The following is a 19,967-nucleotide window of genomic DNA, read 5'->3' on the forward strand; positions in this document are numbered from 1 at the left end:
TGCGCTGATAAAATTCAACCTTAAGGGTGTATTCCACAACTGCAAATGGCATCTAATGTTCAAAGAGTTAACACAGCTATGCAGTCAAGTTTATGTACCTGTACATTATGTAGCTTTGACGGAGATCTCTTTACGATCAGCAAGAAGTATGGGATAGAAATTGAAGATTTTGCCAAAACAGGGATGTCGCAAATAAGTGCACTACTGTGTGTTCCAAGAATCATGATCATGCTAATACAAGAACAATGTGATCTAATGTTTATTTAAGTAATATAGGGAACAATTACAAAGAGAAATATGGCGTATAAATCCACATCATGGCACAAGCTAATCTCTTGCAAAAAAACTGGATAATTTTGTTCCATCCTGGGAAGTAAAACAAGCTGTAAAGGTCCTTGGGTACATACAAAATGACTTGCCCCTTACACTTTAATAGAAATAATTCTTAATAAGGTTTATGACACATCATGCATTTTTACATTCTGTGAGCTATATAGTTACAATGGATATAAAGAAATACTAATCTACAGGAGATCATAATTATGCAGGTTATGCATCATGAGCTACTTGACTAGTACTAAATATTTGCAGTATTGATGGCTACGATGACTATCACAAGGAATTCATAGAACAAGAACAAAGAACAGTACAGCACAGGAACAGGCCATTCGGCCCTCCAAGCCTGCGCCGATCTTGATGGCTGCCTAAACTAACACCTTCTGCACTTCCGGGGCCCATATCCCTCTATTCCCTTCCTATTCAGGTATTTGTCAAGATGTCTCTTAAACGTCGCTATCGTATCTTAAGAGATAGCATTGATATTCAAAGCAAAAAATGACAGCTTAATACACACACATACGGATTCAAATGAACAGGCAATTTACATAGTAAGAGACCACAATAAGAGATAATAGTTCCTAATGCCATTGCTTTTTTGTTGTTCATTTCATGGTTTAATTTTATACCAGTAGGCTACAGCTTCTTGAGGCTCGTAGAAAGATTTGATTTTCATCAGTTTCAACAGATAGATGTTTGTCAAGAAGTGACATCAAACAGCAATGGTACACAGAACGATGCTTTGTTTAGGCAACATATTTCTAATCTCATATTCATTAAACAAAATGCGTTTCTTAAATGTTTAATTATATTAGAATATATTTGAAGGTAATGGATAATGTATGTTGGGGATCATTTTAACAAGAAATATTCCCTTATCAGCATATCCTGAAAAAGGTGTTGAGGATTCTTACTAACCGGAAGAAATTCCTAGTCCTAATCTTTATTCCTGTACCTTTGGACACCATCAAATACACTGATGTGGAGAGAGAATAAAGCATTTCTAAAATTAGTTATTAAACAGACTACTTGGAAAAAGAGGCTCATCTATTGATAAGTTCAGAAGTCCTTCTTTGTTCATAGGTCGATTGCATCTATAACCACAATTTCTTCAAAAGGTTGAAGAAGATTAAAATACAACACGCTAAAATAGCCCAGATTTTCCCAATAATTTAGATTGCACTCAAAATTGTTCCAAAAAATCATAATTATTGGTGAAATTTATACTGGATTCCATTGGTATGTCAATTTACAATTTTTGTCCCCGAAAAAGGCATCAGCCCATCTTATGTGTAGGAGTTTAATGCTTTTCAAAGTAGCAACTAATGGGGTTGCAGCACATTTAACCAATATTTATAAGGGTACAGTAAAACAACCATATTCAAAAGCACCCAAATAATAATTGGAACTTGGGATCATGCTGAACATTTGTTTCTTTTAAAAAATCAGTCAATAAGAATAAAGAATCCGCTGTACTTCTACAATTTCCATTTTATATACAAAATGCCCTGGTGTCAACTCCTCAGGAGTAATTTTCACCTTCATCAATGACTGGAATCAACTGGATGAAAATTGGCAGGAGTGGGGGCAGTTCTATTACAGAGGGCCCAATCTGCTCTACCAGATTATCACCCAGCCAATGAAGGTGAAAATTATCTCGTCTTCCCCTCCCATCTCACTTTTCTCAGAAAAGTCAATGATGTCTGCGTACTTAACCAAATGAGCAATTAATACATTGAGAATTATCAGAACAACTGATCATTTTGGAGAAATTATTCACAATGTATTTGTTTTTCCCCTCACATACTACACTATTTTTGCAAAGCCTTTGGTAAGACTTTCTTAAGTAAGAAAAACCTGTTGAAAATGAAATCACTTAATGATGTTGGTAAAATACAGAGAAAGATATACAAAATGATAATAGCTTTTCCAGCATAATATCTTGGTTTTGGATTTGTTGAGAGGATAGCATCTGTGATGCTTTCAATCACTGGGCTCAAGTCCTCCTTGGCAGTAGAGATATATTTCAGGAATAGGTCTTTTGTCTCTAGCATATACTCTTCTCCATAGTCCTGTAGCAGTTCTGAAGAAATACTCTTTATGAGATGGTGGACTTGCTGTTCCCAGTATTCAAAATTATATGACGGAGCTGAAAGATAGACATGAGGATGATTAATAAAAAGTGTTCTTTTTTTGTTGGTTCACACTGTTTACAGGAAAAAAAAACACTGCCTTTTGGCAGTGCACAATGAGAAAGATCAGCTCTAGTCTTCCGCATCAATAAATCAGAAAACTACTTTTCATGATGATCACAAGTACCGATAGAAAGATCTAGCCCTGCATCTCCCCAGACTTTCTGCTACTGCGCTGCAGCGACTTGGTCAGAAGGGTGACAGAAATTCAGTTTATACATACAAGTGGGGTCCGGCTGCCCTTCTGATAAAGTACAAGGGATTTCAGGGCCAGAAGCAAGTAATGCAATGTTAGAAATGGACTAAAAAGCCCATGGATAGTTCCACAGCAGGATAGTGATAGCACTTACACAAACTTACATCTCACAAATCTGCTTGATTGGTACCACTGCCACTGGACTCAATATCCACCCCCTCAACCACTGATGCACTGTGTCTGCAGTCTGTCCCATTTGCAAGATGCACTGCATCAACTCACCAAGGAACATCACCTCCCTTCCAATGTTTCCTCTAAATTTTCTTTTCATTGGGCAGGCTACAAACTCCTCCTCAGCACTACTTTCTTGCCCATGAACAGCTTATATTTTAAAAGTTAGTTGATTTGGATCTTTCTGGGCCATTCAGCTCCGGCTCGAGTCCTGGAGCAGAGAGGTGTTGAACTTCCACAAAAGTTATGAGCAGCTTATTTATTTCAATACATCATACATTCCATATTGCTGGGCAGTCACAGCCGCGCATGCGTACACTTTAGACGAAATGTTGCTGTCTTCCCACTGGCCCCATTCTAATCATTTCCCCATCATCCTATTTTACTTCTCCTCACATGGACAATTCCACTTCTCTTTACACATTCCATTTTAACTCAACTCTCACGTTTAACTCTCTGCTCACAGGTTACATTCTTCCTCTCCTCACACACCCTATTCTCCCTCTTCCCATATCCACCCATTCTACTGCTACCCACATAGCCCACACCTGGACTTAGTTCCTCATTCCCAACACAAGAGCTCACACTTTCAGGAGAGTAGATAAAATGTAAAAGGAACAGATAGTATGCACACAACTTGAAAGTCTGGGCTTAGATCATAAACCACCTGAATAATCTATTCACCTCGCCAGATAGTGAAATGAAGCTCTCAACCTGTTCCCGCATTCAGCTAGACAGCTTCAATGGAGACAAAATCCATTGATCAACTTTCATCGCAGATAGTTTGTGCTTAACTAGCCCTGTTGGGTCATGCCCAACAGTTTTGTGATCTTTAGTTGCTTTGGATCTTTCTGGGCCATTCAGCTCCAGCTCCCGAGTCCTGGAGCATTGAGAGGTGTCGAATGGGGAGCACTCCCGAGTCTTGCTCAATTCCAGGGCTGAAAACCAGGCGCTGGCGAGCGCCATCACTTACATCCGGCACAGCCCCTCCCCTTCCTTCACAGGCCGAATGGCTGCTGGGGAATTTGCCCAGAGTATCTCTCTCTCTCTCTCAACTCTTGATTCCGGAGAACTCTCACCCTCTGAAGCTCAGTCTCTCCCAGAACTCTGAGGCCTTGCCTGTCTCCTTGTCTCCCACCCTCCCTTACGTCTGTTGCTCACTTCCTGACACACCTCTCCCAACCACCGCTTGAGCTCGCTGCTCCTCCAATCAAAGATTCCTTCTTTCCCGCGCTCGCTGCTCCTCCAATCACAGATTCCTTCTTTCCCGCGCTCGCTGCTCCTCCAATCACAGATTCCTTCTTTCCCGCGCTCGCTCCAGCCGCTCATGTGTTTGCTGTTGGGGACTGATGCTCAGCCCTGCCTCGTGCTTCCCGCCCCCAATTCCCGCTTGAATTCGCTGTTGTGAGCAGCCTGTTGATTTCAGTGTTATGTACATTCCAGATTGGTGTGAGGGAACATTGCTCCCCATCTTGTGACCTCTAGTACCAAGAAAGACGAGAGGAGAAGTGCTATGGGAACAATTATCACTAAGAAACTTTCATTTATCTCGCACACCATCCTGACTTGAATATATATATAGCTGGCTCCTTCTTCATTGCTGGGTCAGCATTCTGGAATTTCACTACCCAAAACCAAGGATGGAAGTGATCCATTACAGTAACGGCCCACCACCTCCTGAGGCCATCATGAATGGACAATAAATGCAGCCTTCCCATCAGCAACCAGGTCCAGAGAACAAAGTCATAAAAATCTCATTTATATTTCAAATTATAAAATGTGGCACATATTTACAACAGAAAATATTGAGAAATGTTTTCCTTAAAGAGGGCGGTTGGCATTAAGAAATTTAATGTACACTCAGGCATGTTTAGACAAGGATAGCCCATTGCCAAGTATCCTTTTCTTCTGGAGGCGTATGGTCCGAAATTTGATCCATAATAAAACTTCAGTTCTGCAGTCAAACATGGAAAATAAGAAATTAGTCACATTTTATTTGGCAGTTCCAAAAATATAGTAAGAGGGTGGAGCTTGGGTAGAGGGTTCAGATGAAAAGAAACATAACTACTCTCACCACTCAAAAGAGGCCAAGGGGAGCAACATCCAATTCAAATGTTGGAAGTTTTGCTCAATTAGATACAACCACAAATTCAATATAATGCAAACTAACTTTTGCTTTCAACTACGACTGGATTAGGGAATCCTCCACAATACTTTCTCTATTGACACTAGAGAGACATGCTAGTGGATACTGAATAAAAATGGTTTTAAACAACAATGGAACAGCGATGTTAATTATGTCCTATTACTCTCACTTTAGGCAGAACAATTAAAATTTGTTCCCAGTAGTCTGGAAGTACCTCAAAGGAATATTAGAATTGGAAATCAATTGTCATCCTTGTTTGGGCAGGAATGGAGGAGTAGCGTAATGAAAATTGTTGCATTAGGTCCTGTATGCTGCCAACGTATAGAGTCTAGCCAGAGAGGTACTTATACTGTACTATTTAAACAGTAATCTTTATTTCATAACCACTATATACACTCCACACTAGCCTGTGCGATGCCTTCAAAAGCCATGTTGTAACTGTTCCAGTCTCTTCCACATGATCTCTTACATCATGGTGGGCGGTATTCTTTACACTCAATAGATTCAATCTGTCAGGAGGCTTCACAACTCTCCCTGATCTTATCATCAGAGTGGAAGATTGATTGTCTTTCTCTGCTCTGTTGCATCTGGTCTTGGACAGCCTTCGTTAAGGTTTGTAGTAGTCGGTGTTTTTTGAATTTATGGTTCAACATCTGATTCGTCTAAATGTATGATTGACATCTTTTGCTGTAAAGGAATAAGATGCCTTCTATTTTTCCATATAGACCTTCGAGTTCATAGTAGATAAGATCACTGTTGATTCTCCTCTTTCTGGAGAATTCTGTATTTTGGTCTCATACCCATACTCTGACAGCTTTGGTAAGTTTCTGGTACGGTATCTTCCATTACAGTTATGGGTTTGTTTGCTTCGATATGACTGTTCTTTGTCTTGTACTCTCGAATAGTGCTCGTTTTGTAACCCTGTAAGTAATTTCTTGGGTAGAACGGGAAGTTGCATTCCAAGTTTTCTTCCCATTAAGACTTCTGATGGCGCTAATCTGCTCCGTTGTGTCCAACCTTGCTCGCAATTTTGGCAGACATAGATGCATTCTTCATCTTGCCTTTGCGCCTGATGAATTTGTTGGACTGGTTTCTGCTTGAGTTCTCTGTCCATGTAGAACTCCTTTAGGAACTTGTTGCATTTTTCTTTCTCGCTCTGGTAGTCTTTGGGCAGCATGGCGGGCTGTGCTGTGTTGTGTGGATTCTCTGGCAGAGTCCGGATTCTCCAGTGCTCAGATCGGGATGGTGGGGGGGGGCTCTTCCTCGGTCCTGGCTCAGTCTCCTTAGACCTGTGAAGAATTCCTTTGGAAAGAGACTTCTGGATTCTTGTTGCTTCACTTCTACAATGCAAGCTCTTTAACTAGAGAGTGAGAACTCCTGATTTCTTAGAACATAGTGTTTCTAATATCTACTTTCCCTTGTACTGAAGTGTTGCTTGTAACTTCCCCTTTATTTCAAGTTCAACCCCTCCTGGACCATGTAACTGAGTTTCCATTGGTTGCAGAAGGTATGTGGAAAGCCGTACACTAACAAGACTGTTACGCTTGCTCCGGTGTCAAGTTTGAAATTAGCGATATGTCTGTTGACATACGTCTGTGGACCAAAATGCTTTGATTCAGATCATTGATCTCGCCCGGAAAGTGTTTTGATTGGTCTGCTGCGGGAGGTTGTTTAACTTTGTTAACCTCTCTGTTCTTAAATACTTTTCCTTTAGAGCTTGAGGTAGTCAAGATTGTATTTTGGCACATCTTACTGAAATGCCCCATTTTTCTACAATAAAAGCATTCTGTTCTATTGGCGGGACCTTGTGGCACCAGAAGTACCCACAAGCATGAACATCGCGAGCAGAGTTTAATGGCATCTTTCACTTCCTGCCCCCAGTGTACCTTTTTTCCTGGTGTTGCTTTTTCAGCCTTCTGGTGAAGGAACTGAATAGTTGCAGGTGGTTTCCTGAACCAAAGTCTTTCTTCACCTCGTAGGATTGGTCTGTTGTTCTTCCTGTTCTCAGCTTGCCTCACCAGCTGAATAACTTTATCCAGGGTGAGGTTTTCTTAAAATGTCTAATATGGAATCGTCTGCAACACCCACAACAATACGATCTCTTATCAATTCACCTTTAAGGTCTCCATACTCACATCCCTCTGCAAGTTTGTAACGGTCATTGATAAACGAATCAACTATTTCACCCGATTTTTGGACCCTTTTGTTGAATTTTGCTGTTTCAAAAATCTTATTACTCTGTAAATTGAGATAGGAATCACAAGCTTTTAAAACTTCATTGAATTTGACAGATGTTTCATTAAAACTTTTTATTGCGATTACATCAGCTATAGCGCCAATTGAATATAACAGTGTATGCACTTGCTGTTTCAGACTGGATGATCAATTTAGAAGCTATTCTATATCTATGTTCTATATCTGAGAAGCCACGCTGTAACTGTTCGAGTCTCTCCCACATGATTTCTTACATCATGGTGGGCAGTATTCTTTACACTCAAGATTAACCCTTTCAGACCCGAATACTAAAAAAATGGTGCTATACGATCTACTGACCTGTTCCCACTAATGGCCAGACTGCTCCATTTCGCTGGGGTTCCTGAAATGGGCAGCCCAGGCATTTGGTGAACACTGGTGGGCACATCGATGGCCCATGTAAATCGGGGTCCTATGACATCAAATAGGGCCCAAGTGGAATTCTGATACACCAAAAGGGTGCAGTGAAAACTCCTCCTATTGGTACTTTCCTTTGAATGGCCCAAACAGCAACCCTTAAAGAGATCACTGCAGGTCACTCAGAGCAAAGCAAGTTTAAGGTGCAAACCAGACTTCCTGTGGGATCAGGTGGAGAATTACCTGGTGCTGGCCCCACAAAAATTGTGTCCCACAATGTGTGACCCTCAGCGGCCCTCCCTCAGAATCATGTCCCCAACTAGCTTTATCAGCTGGGTTCCAGGATGGAATCACCACTGATTCCATCAGCAATCTCCTCAAATTGAGTGGGTAGCCTACAGATGGATTGGTAATGTGGCCTGACTGTGGAATATTTAACGGACATCTCGCCCCACTGTTTGCTTGATGTCTCTCAAAACTGCCCAAGTTGAATGCTCTATTCCTTCATTATGGTTAATGTCCCAACCAATAAGATCAAGGCAAAGGAATTAGGTAAACCGATTAGGTTGATTCAATCATTGAGCGACTGGATGTTTGAGATTTCTTCATTCATCATATTTACTGACTTTTCTCTGAAATTCCTCAAGAATCGTTAATGGCTCTAATCACAGAACTGAACTGATGCAATTCCTCAAAATATCCGGGAACCTTGCAATTGTCACGGCAACATGCTTTGTGGATTACAGAAATGTAAAAATGAACAGATAAAAAAAAAAAGAGGGCTAGCAGCAGAAGATGGTCATCTAATTTGCAACACTATCCTACATTGTAAGGCCTCCGAGGTGGCAAGAACCAAGACCCAGGATGTTTAAGGGAAGTGTCTGTTCTCTTTAGCAAGAAATACACTGCTAACTACCATGTTTGAATCACTGGGTGGCTGTCATGTGACAACACCACCCCCCCCCACCCCAACCGCCACTATGGTTTTAAGCTGGTGTTTCTCTGCAGCAGATGGAGAAGCATCCAGATTCTGACACATGCAGACCCAAGTGGGAGTCCTTCTCTCCTTTCCAGCTTGCAAGCTTCAAACTCTGCCCGCTAACTGACCACCTCTGCATACTCCTGCGACAATCAGAAACCGCTTTGGAGGAAATCATCTGCATCACTGTCTCCAGGAGACCGACCAAATCAGTCATCTATCTCTCCAAAATAAAAGCCTCCAGACCACCGAATTCAGCTAGAAACCAGCCAAATCACCGAACTCCATTGACTGTATATCCTTTTATTGTATGGACTGTAACTCGACCAATCTACCCTTCCCCACTCTGTAACCTGTGTGAATGCGTGAGTGAGTGAGTGCAAAGGTTGGTTGTAAGATTTTTAGGTTACTAAACGTTACTAACCAGAGTACTAATTGTTAAAATCCAGCTGTTATAAACCAACAACTAACTTATCATAAACTAACATTTAGCTTCATTGTAACCCTTCTTTGTAGCATGGTTAAAGTGGAAAAACTTGGGAAATAAGGCATAGTATAGACAAGATGTCAAGGTAGAGGGATTCTGGGAGATTGTACTTGGTTCAGTTTAAGTACAATAAAGATAACCTCTTTCTTTGTTAAGCTCAAGAAAATCTACCCGATCGATTACTTACTTGCTTGCTATGATCATAAGAACGAAACACCAAATGAATTGGCCAGTATATCCACTTTAAAAAAAGAATTAAACCTGCTGTGGTCAAACAAGGAGAGGGAAAAGTTGGGAGCAAAGGTCTGAAATCACAAGGAGAATTGGTCCTATGACCCTCTATCAGCACACTCTGGTGTGTAGTTATTCTGAGTCAGTGTAACATAGGTTTATTTTCCTTCCCTGATTAGTTTTTTATATGCTTATAAAAACCCTGAAGAGTTAAAGGGTAGGATTGCTCAGGGGTGAAAGAGGGAGCACAAAAGGTATGGCACAGATATCAAAAATATTTTGGAAGATTTTGGAAACTTTACTCCATCATGTGCAGCATGTATCCTAACTTGAAATAAAAAGAAGAAATGCTGGAGATACTCAGCAGGTCTGGCAGCATCTGTGGCGAGAGAAGCAAAGTTGACCTTTCAGGTCAGGTTCAGATGAAAAGGTCACTGACTGAAAGGTCAACTCTGCTTCTCTCTCCACAGATGCTGCCAGACCTGCTGAGTATTTCCAGCATTTTGCTTTTATTTTAGTGTTTAATTCACTGCCACTTCTCTTCCAGGAATGCCTACCTTGAAATACTGCAAATGCTCTTCTCTCCGACAGGATTTTCGTTTGTCTCTTTTACCTTGTTCACCCTCATTGCTTTCTCTTTTACCACACCATTAACACACCCTTTCCCTTGTGTTATCTTTTGCCCCACCCCCGCTTTATTTGCTTAAAACCTATTACATTTCTAACCTTTGCCAGTTCTGAAGAAAAGTCACTGACCTGAAACGTTAACTCTGCTTCTCTCTACACAGATGCTGCCAGACCTGCTAAGTATTTCCAGCACTTCTTGTTTTTATTTCAGATTTCCAGCATCTGCAGTATTTTGTTTTTATTTTAGTCTATCCTAACTTGACCTGATTGTATGATCCCTTGGCTGGGAAAAAAAAAGTCAAAAGGGAGATAAAGACTCTGGCTACAATTCTTCACTCCTCAAGTATGCGCATTGTACCATGGCATTGAGAAGTGGCCAATGTAGAATCCTTTGCCCAAGAATAAACCAGTAACTACAGTCCAGTTAGTCTAATATTGGGGAACCAACATTTAGAATCATAATTATACGTAAAATTAACATTTAGAAATGCATGTATGAATCACATGGGTTTGTTAAAAGCCAGTAGAGTGCGACAAATTTAATAAGTATTTATTTTGCAGAAGTGACCATGGTTGGTTGGTTAAAGGAAATGCCCATGGATTCACAGGTGTTTGATAAAAAAAAGAGGCAGAGTGGATTTTCATCCTCAATGCTTTGGCATTAACCTGGTGAGGCAACTTGCATGCCTTTAACAGAACCTACCTGATTTCTATATATGAACTGGTCTGCCCTTCTGCTCCACCACCAGATGCTAATCTTTCTGCCACCGTCCCCATTAAAGCTCAACACTTCCTCAGCATGATGGTGGTGAACCTGGTCTCTTACTGCAAAACAAACTAAATGAAAAAGCCCATGAGGTCTATTCCTTGCTGCCAGATGAGAGTTCATCAAACTATGAATTGACCACAGGGCATATGAATTAGTACCCAAAGCCTACAGCGAGAAGTTTAGAACCCTCAAAAAGCAAGCCAAATCAAACTTATCTGGAGTTTGAAAGCAAGCAAGCAGCTGGCTTTTGACCAGTGGCTGAGGGCTTCAAAAATACAGCTCAGCTATGAGACTCTGAGAAGTAATCCTGTTAGAGGAATTTAAAAACTCTCTCCCATTCTCAATAAAACTTCACGTCGAGGAGCAGCGGGTTCAGGGAGCCTGACAAGCAGCCGCTCTGGCCGATGAGTTTGCTTTAATTTAGGAGTTGGTTTCCAGGGGAGAACCTTTTCTGATTGCCCCCACAAATCCGAAAAGGACAAAGGGTGGGAAGGTGCTCTCTGCCTAGGCAGTCCTGAAAGAAAAAGGAAAAGGAAAGCAGGAGACACAGGGGGCCCTCCTCCAACCAAAAAAGAAGGTGCTGTGAGCAACAGTGAGACCCGGAGACCTGTGCGCTTCCACTGTAACAAGGTAGGGCATTTAAAAGCTGACTGCTGGAAATTAAAGGGGAAACCAGTAAGGTTAATCAGGGCACACCCGCTTAGTGAAGACAAGGGCCTGATAGAAAACACGGACCGGGCATTGGCTTTAACTGCAGTAAGGGTGCAACACAGGAAGCTTACTACGGCCAGTGCAGGAAAAGTTAATAGGATTCCTGAAGGTTATCAAAGTTTTGTATCTGAAGGGAAATTAACCCCATATCCCTCAAGTGGGTCAAGTAAGCCCATAGGTGATTCTCAGGGAAACCAGATCCTTTTTACTGGGAAAAGGCCTGACCTTTCCCCAGAGAGCGCAGTGAACACCAAAATGATGGTAATGGTATTGGAGGGCAGTGTATGCCTGTACCTGTACACCAGGTGCACCTGGAGTGTGTCTTAGTTTCGGGACCAGTGACTGGAGGGATTGTCCCTAGTTTGCCTGTAGACGGGGTTGATCTCTCCTAAGTAATGATCTGGCGGGGGTGAAGGTGGTAGCCCCCCCCGCCCCCGCAAGTCATGAAAGAAAGACCGCAGGAGGTCAGAGAGACAGGGCAGTGGCAGGAGATGGTCTCCTGCAGAGTCCCTGCATGCGTAGTGGGTCAGGCTATCATCAAGCCAGCTCCCCCAGAGGAGACTGTATTGACACTGCAGGCAAATGACCATGAGGTCTGCCTGGCCGAGACGTTCTTTGGAAAGTTAGGAGACCCAGGAAATGAATTAAATGGATTTTCCCTAAGTGAGGCTCAGCGAACCGACCCAGTATTACGAGAGTTAGCATAGGCTGCCCAATCAGAAAGTGAAGCAGTGGGAGTCCCTGACTGCTACATTTTAAAGAATGAGCTACTGATAAGGAAATAGAGTTCTCCTCACAGACCTGAGGGCCAGGAGTGAACAGTAGTTCACCAGTTAGTGGTGCCACACAGAGGTACCGGGGAGAAATATTAAGAAGGGCCCACGAGACTACAGTGGCTATATGTGTCAGTATACGAAAGACCAAAACCCGCATAAGACAGCAGTTTGACTGGCTAGAGCTCCACAAAGATGTGGTGGAGTACTGCAGCAGGTGCCACATGTGCCAAGTTGAGGGGAAACCCCAACACAGTGAAACCTGCAACCCCAAGTCCTGCACCAGTGTTAGGAGAACCCTCCAGCAGAGGGCTGGTCAACTGTAAGGGATCCCTGCAGAGAGCAAAAGGGGACAGGCAGGCACATGGCTGGCTAAAGTTTAGAAAGAGAAGGGGAAAAAGTGACCCAGAGGGCAAGTTAAAGGAAGTCCAGGAAGAATCCTGGATGAAAACCCCTACCGCCCAGTCAACCAACCCCGAACAATGTGAGAAGTTAGACCCCACATCCTCCTATGTAAATGCAGACTGTAGGAGCACCCCACCAGAGTTACTAGCAGCATTTACAGGAACCTGCAGAGACAAAGAGAGACCTCTAGGGGGCAGAGAAACAGTGAGGGTGATGCCTCACGTAGTCGAAGGGTCACCAGAAAATGCAGTTAAGTCTGCAGAAATACCTGCAAAGGGGAGAGTAACAAAGACCTCTTCCCCACAGTCAGAGGAAAAGGGAGCCACCCATCCCCTGAAGCCAAAAGTTTTTGCATGAATCAGGGAGTTCAGGATGAGAACAACCCCCTACTAACTCTCCTGGAGAAAAAAAAAGGAGGAAATTGAAGCAGCCCTGGCCCCCCCAAAGGAGACCATCTTAAATGAGCTTCAAGAATGGTGAATGAATGGAAATGAATGAGAGAAATGCATGGTTTTCTATCTTTATCTTATATTTCTCTCAAACTCTGTAATGAAATGCACCATTTTCTTCAAATCGCATTTCATTCCCCTGGGTGTGGAGGTGTCAGGCAAACCCCACCTGCCAAGACTGAAGCACACATTATTTTGCCACATGAACATTAAAAACGTAAAAAATTGAAATCTCTGACTGGAAGGACATTTGCATAGTACCAGACAATATGGAAACAAAGGGAGCCATTCCCTGTTCCTCCAATACACAGAAGTGGTCAGACCAGTTTTGGTCATATGACGGTTGCAGAGTTTTTGAACTCCCAAAGGAATTGCCACAGCAGAATGACATGTGATCATGGACTGAGAAGATCTCTGCCTGTCCTGTCTGCTTGCCTTCATCACTTCCCACAGAACTGAATCTTGTGAAAACACGTGAAACTTAAAGAGAGAACAGATTGCCATGTGAACAAAGTTGTAAGATGATTACTGGGCCCAAAAAATCGCAAGACTATATCTTCAATCAAGGACTACAGCGAGCTTGAGAAACAGTAACAAGATATTGCCTCAAACTGTTCTATTTATCTTTTCTTCTGCTGTTTTCTATTCCTATCTGCATGTTTATATCGCATGTGCATGCCAGTGTGAGCGTGTTGTATATCCATAGGCATGAAGCCTATTAGAGTTTAAGGTTTTAATAAATTTCCTCTTTCTGCTTTAAATTTTTAAAAAAACCTGTTTGTGCTCATGTATTTGCCTTATCATTGGAAAGTTGTGAACAAGGATTCACAAAGGGGGAGCTCAAAACAGTGTGTTAAAAATTAAAGCCTGTTACAATAAGACCAGGTAAAGATAGCGAAAGACCCCTAGACATTGCTCAGCTGGTCATAACAGTATGCATAACAAAGCCACAAGCATCTTATACCTGGACAGGTCCAATATGTGCTCAAGGTTTAGGGTTATTCAAATGAAAAGCATTATAAAGTTATGTTTCCCAAGGAATTCCAGTCTGGCAGTTGCTCTGCTAGATGTGAGTCAGTACCAGGACTTCAAGATGCCCATTTTTCCCAATGGTAGTCACTCATTCCAAATCTTAAAAAGATAGGGTAATTTGCAAAAAAGGGGCAGGAATGCAGGCTAATTATAGCCCTATTGAAGCAAACATGTTTGGGGTGATGAGGGGGGGTGGGGTGGGGTGGGGGAGGAGGGAGGAGGGTAGAGGTTACCAGAATTCCAGAGTAGTCTTGGAATGTCATGCAAGAAAAAGGTTCGCTTTAGCTTGATCCTAGAACTATTTGTTGCTTTACTAAGGCAATCAAACAAGAGCTATTCTGAATAAAAGCAAAATACTGCGGATGCTGGAAATCTGAAATAAAAACAAGAAATGCTGGAATCACTCAGCAGGTCTGGCAGCATCTGTGGAAAGAGAAGCAGAGTTAACGTTTCGGGTCAGTGACCCTTCATCGGAACGTTAACTCTGCTTCTCTTTCCACAGATGCTGCCAGACCTGCTGAGTGATTCCAGCATTTCTTGTTTTTATTTAAGAGCTATTCTGAACTCCAGTTATGACTGTTGCTCTTTTTACACCCCTTCCATTGAACATTTCTGGGTGGACCTCATAGGACTTCCAGGCAGCCTGGCTACCCAACAGTCCTACTCCCAAATGTGATATTGCATGGTATGCCGACTTCCCCTGCCACCCTCACCCCCAAATTCTTACCCTCTCACCCAGATTATGCCAATTCCTTGCCAAAATGGGTCCAAATTTCTAGGCTCTTGCACAAAGCTGCGTATGTAATATTTTAACATTGAAAAATGATGTGGTTCAATTTGATTCAGGGAGTTGTAATGGATTGCCAATTTATGTTTCTGGATATGATAGTAAATTACACAGGATCAGGGATCAAATCTTGAACCTAGGAACATTGACTGGCGGAGCAGGCTCAGCCTATTATATCACAGTCAATCCGCACCTCAACTCCATTTAGTCGTCTTGGTTCCATAGTCCTCAATACCCTTAACCAACAAACATCTATCACTCTCGTCTTGAAAGTGGCAATTGTCCCAGAATCCACTACCCTTAGTGACTGAGAAATTTTTAAACAGAGTCAATCAGTCGTGGAGCAAAGCCAGTGTCCACTTTTTTTTTTAAAAAAGAGAAACCAAGCTAAAGGGTCAAGGTGGATAACACGATTGAAAAGAGTAAAAAAGATGCAAAAGAGGAAGTTGCCAAGAGGTGACACCAGACTTCAAAAAGCCTAATAATGTAGGAAGACAGAAAACAGAGGAAGGTAAGGGGTTCCACATTTTTGACATCCTGGGAAAGAATGAATTATAGTAGAAGACTATGTACAATGAATCCTTATAGTATCCTACTGTGATTGTTCTTACAACATGCATAAAACTCAAATCTAGGAGAGTCAGGATCAAATATTGCAGAATATTTTTAAATAAGTATGAGGAAGCATGGAGTAAGAGTTGCATTATATCTATCTAAATGTGCAGTGTGTTATCCAGGTTAATCTGTAACTAAAGGGCGTCCAATAGATTCAGTGAGTTTCTTCAGTATTTGGCTTGAGAAAGAGGACAATTGGCATTCATGCTCACTGGTAAAATATTCAGCTTACTCTGTGGGGCTCAGTGGTCCCTGCAATCCAAGCACGCTCTTCCAATTAATGCTGTATGGCACTGCAAGCTGTCAAGTGATAGGTCACAGATGTGCTTCAGCCTTCTGTTTACTTGCCTGAACAATCACTCTAATGAGCACTGAACATTCCCACAGAATAAATTACAGCAACCATTAACTTCAGTACAATTATTTATACTAGAGTTTTGCTTTGGTTGTTGAATGAAAATCATGCAGCATAGTGCCAAACAAAATAGGAACAACCTACTCCTTCCAAAAGCCCATCTTACATTGTACATTTTGCTTGTGTAAGAGCATTCTGATCCTCAACACTTTGAGCACATTTAGAAGCGTATGATACCAGATTCTAGTAAAACTAACCAACCAGTCAGATGACTCAGTATTTATTTTCACAAAGTCTCATCGCCCCTGGAACAAACTATGATAAATATGGACCCACTTCAGTCCTGTGAAAGGGGACTTGACAATTGCCTGAAGAGGATATTTCCAGTTATTGGGGGTGCATTGCTAGTTAGGTGAGCGTGAGGAATCAAACTGTGATGTTCTGGCACTCACTTGATTGCTTGTGAGGGGAGTCAGAACTTTCCCCAGAGTTTTTCACAAATATGTCACAGCTTTTCTTTTGTTTTCAGAGAAACCTTGTTGGCGGGACTGTTCATAGAATTTTGCAACACAGAAGGAGGACATTCAGGCCATGTTGGCTTTTTGAATGAGCTATTCAATCCCACTCCTCCACATTTTGCACATTATTGCCTCGCAAATATTTCCGTTTCAAGTACACTAACACCCTTTTTAAAAAAAAAAGGGACTATTGAATCTGTTTCCACCTACCTTTCAGGTAGTACATTCCAGATAATAACTTGCTGCGTAAAAAAGTTTATCCTCATCACCCTCCTAGTTCTTTTGCTAATTATATTAAATGGTGTCCTCTGGTTACTGACCTGCCTACCAGTTCGTGCAAAAAAAGGGGGAGGTGTGGTTAGGGGTCGTGCTGTGAAGGGCACATTAATCCAATGCAGTCAAGTGGTTCTGGTGGCTGGCAATTGTCCCTCAGCAGCTTCCTCTCACACAAGTCAAACTGCGACTGACATAATAAGGGTTAAGTTTTTGTATCTTTGCTACCTTTAGTGTAGCATGCTCTACTGTTAAGGGCATAATACCACTAGAAAATACTAATGGTATATTTGTCCATGATTAATAGTGCCCTGAACACTCCTCCAAAAATGGAGTGAGGTTTCTTTCAAAAAGACAATTTTGGCCCTTTGGATTATTAATGGAACTTGAGCAGCAATCCACCGCTGTAGTGAAGTCAAAGGGTGAGCATTGGTATTATCGGAGGACAACAAAGTACAACCCTATGCTGACTTTTGCCTTTATGCAAAATAATACTGACCTGTTTTATAGAATCCAGGAAGTATGGTGCAAACTTTCACTCCCCAGTGACTCAACTCCAGGCGTAAAATATTGGTGAATAAGGTAAGTGCAGCTTTCGAAGCTCCATAAGCTGCTAAATAGGGTAATGGAATCTCTCCTGGAAGGAAATGGATGGTGGAAGACTAGTTACATTTTTATTAAGTTACATGAAATAAAATGCAAAATACTGCACGTGATTCTTGATTCATGACTTAATTCAATGGATTGTGTTATTGAAATGTATTTTTGAACAGACTATGTGAAGTTATTCTACCATTGAAAAATGTCAATGCGCACATCAGTATACATGTCATCATCTTGCATACAGTAGATGGCTCATATATGGTTGTTTTAGCATTTTATATCTAGTACAGTCAGCATAGACAAGTTACGCTTGTAATATTTTTTTGAAAAGTTATCAGGGGCATAGCATGAAACCCTGCACTAACTACTGAGTTGCTGCATAAATTTTAAAATTCTACCACCAAGAAGGGGACAATATATTAAAGATGTATAAACAGTAAAGCAGTACATTGAAGAATTAACACACTGTCTAATGTAGTAGTTTATAGTATGGAGGGGAGTTTCAAAAGAGTTTCTCCTGCTCTGCCACTGTAACTTAGGAAGAAACTCAGTCAACACGTGGGAACAGGATTTCCATGAAAGTTAAAGGGGGCCGAGTGAAGCTCAGAGGATATTCATTCCCTTGGTTTCTGCCTGGATTCGCCACCTGCACGAGAGTTTGAGAACATTCTGGAGCATGCACTATGTGCCACCAAGTTCTCTTGCTGGAGTGTATCCAGCACCCAGACGTTGATCAGACCCAGTATGTAGACAAAAATGGGGGAAAGAAAAATAGAAACACAGGAAACTAAGGCCATTTCACCTAACAAGCCTTCTTTATAATAGTTTTGCTCTGTATCCCTTTGCATCTATTACATCTCTCTCAAATTGTGTTCTTGTATGTACGTTATGCATTATAGCTTACCTACTGGACTGGAAACATTTACAATTCTGCCTTTTGCTTTGCGTATCAGAGGAAGGAAGCCTTTTGTAATAGCTATTGCACCAAAGAAGTTGACTTCCATGCAGCCTCTGTAGTTAGACATGGCAGAGAGTTCAGCATCACTAATGTTGAAGCACATTCCAGCATTGTTGACCAAACCCCATAAACCTGAAAAAGAACAGTACATTACCTCCTTACTAAAGCTGATACATGGGTTCATGGGTGTGTGCAGGTCTGAAAGTAAAAAGGATAGCCACTTGAATATTTTTCACAAACTGGTTTGCAGATGGATGGAAAACCATGGGCTGTGTTCCTAATTTCCTGACATGCACTTCCTGGGATTGCCAGATCTTTGTAAATGGAGCAAAGCTTAACGATACAGGAATGATAAAGTTAACATTAAACCCAGAATGTTTTTGTTTTTGTAAATAAACCATCATTCATATTTTTTCTCTTGAAAATTCAAGGGCTAAAATGGAATCTGGTAAGTTACTGTGGCTACTCAGCCTTATTTTGGAATGTGGTCCTTACTTGTTTCATGAGTGTTGTGGGCGTTAGGGTAATAGTTATAATCCCTTCCATAACCCCATTGTAAGAAAGCAAATCTCCCTTCCGTGTCTTGTAGCAACACACTCACACTCGATCTAGTGTGTAGCACTCATGATAATACGCCGGCAGGGCCACCCCGCCAATCACATGGTGGGGACAGGCTCTGCAACGCTGGCAATTTTTATGGGGCTGCCAGACCTGCTGCTAAATTTGAATATTTAAACCTGTACCCCGCCCCCCTCCCTACAAAGTACACTGCAAATAAAATGTCAGCTCTTCCACCACTCCCCCCAAAAAGTACTTACATTGCTGACTTGACCTCCCTCCCCACAAACTGTACAAAGTGCATAGTTCACTCCTCCCCCCCCCCCCCACCCCACAAATGCAGATTTGACCCCATTCTCCACCCCCACCCCCCCCCCCCCACAACACTACACTAAAAATCTTAAGTTCTCCCCTTCTCCACCTCAGTGGCACCAGCTTTCCCTGGACGGGAAAGTAAAGGTGCGTGAGTGCTAGCTGCCGCACAGAAGATCTCGGGCAGTCAATAAGATCACAGTCGATTTGATTTAAATATATGCATGTACTTTATTTGAATATTTCAGGTCGGGTGCCATCGCCCAGTGGCAGGGGGGCCACCGCAGAGCCTTGCCACTGGGAAGATCAGGCCTAGCACTCCTGTCGTTGGGCTTTGTGGCGGGCCACTGCTGATATGATCATCTGGCTTCTCCACCCCCACCCCCTCCAGCCACGGAGCCCGACATCAGGGGCTCAACAAAATCCAGCCCAACAACTTGCATGCAAGCACGGCTCAGGGTGCTGGAACAACAATTCACTATGCTGCTCGGCTGCCCTGATCCAGCCCAATTACAATATTGTTTTTAGAAATGCTACTAACCATTTGGTCATGGCCACAATTTCAAGCAGTGACTTCTCTGAAGGCCATTATCAACATGCTGCACAGAGTAATGGATCTGCAGTCCCAACACAGTGAGTTCCTGAATTTAAATGTACCAGCACTTGCACTAAATCAAGACACTTCCTACAGGAGTAATAGGATGGGGTGGAGAATTCTGGGGCCAAGAACTCTATTAAAGTTCAAGTTAGATTTATAGGTTGTATATGCTTTGTGAATGTCAGGATAGACTGGACCCTTAACGATATTCCTTTG

At 42.1% G+C, this 19,967-nt stretch overlaps 1 protein-coding gene across 1 annotated transcript in view; it reads right to left on the reverse strand.

Annotated features, from left to right (window-relative positions):
* Positions 1-243: 243 nt before the first annotated feature.
* hsd11b2 (hydroxysteroid (11-beta) dehydrogenase 2) overlaps positions 244-19,967 on the reverse strand; it is a 72,449-nt gene continuing 52,725 nt past the window's right edge. Inside the window, exons 3-5 of the mRNA XM_068049550.1 lie at positions 18,230-18,415; positions 17,222-17,359; positions 244-2,485 (exon numbers count right to left, since the gene is read on the reverse strand). Of these exons, the coding sequence (XP_067905651.1) occupies positions 2,148-2,485; positions 17,222-17,359; positions 18,230-18,415 (662 nt within the window). The 3' untranslated portion in view covers positions 244-2,147. The remainder of the gene's footprint in view (positions 2,486-17,221; positions 17,360-18,229; positions 18,416-19,967) is intronic.

Source organism: Heterodontus francisci, chromosome 17 (genome assembly GCF_036365525.1).
Source record: "Heterodontus francisci isolate sHetFra1 chromosome 17, sHetFra1.hap1, whole genome shotgun sequence".
In the NCBI taxonomy this organism is placed as follows: Eukaryota; Metazoa; Chordata; class Chondrichthyes; order Heterodontiformes; family Heterodontidae; genus Heterodontus; species Heterodontus francisci.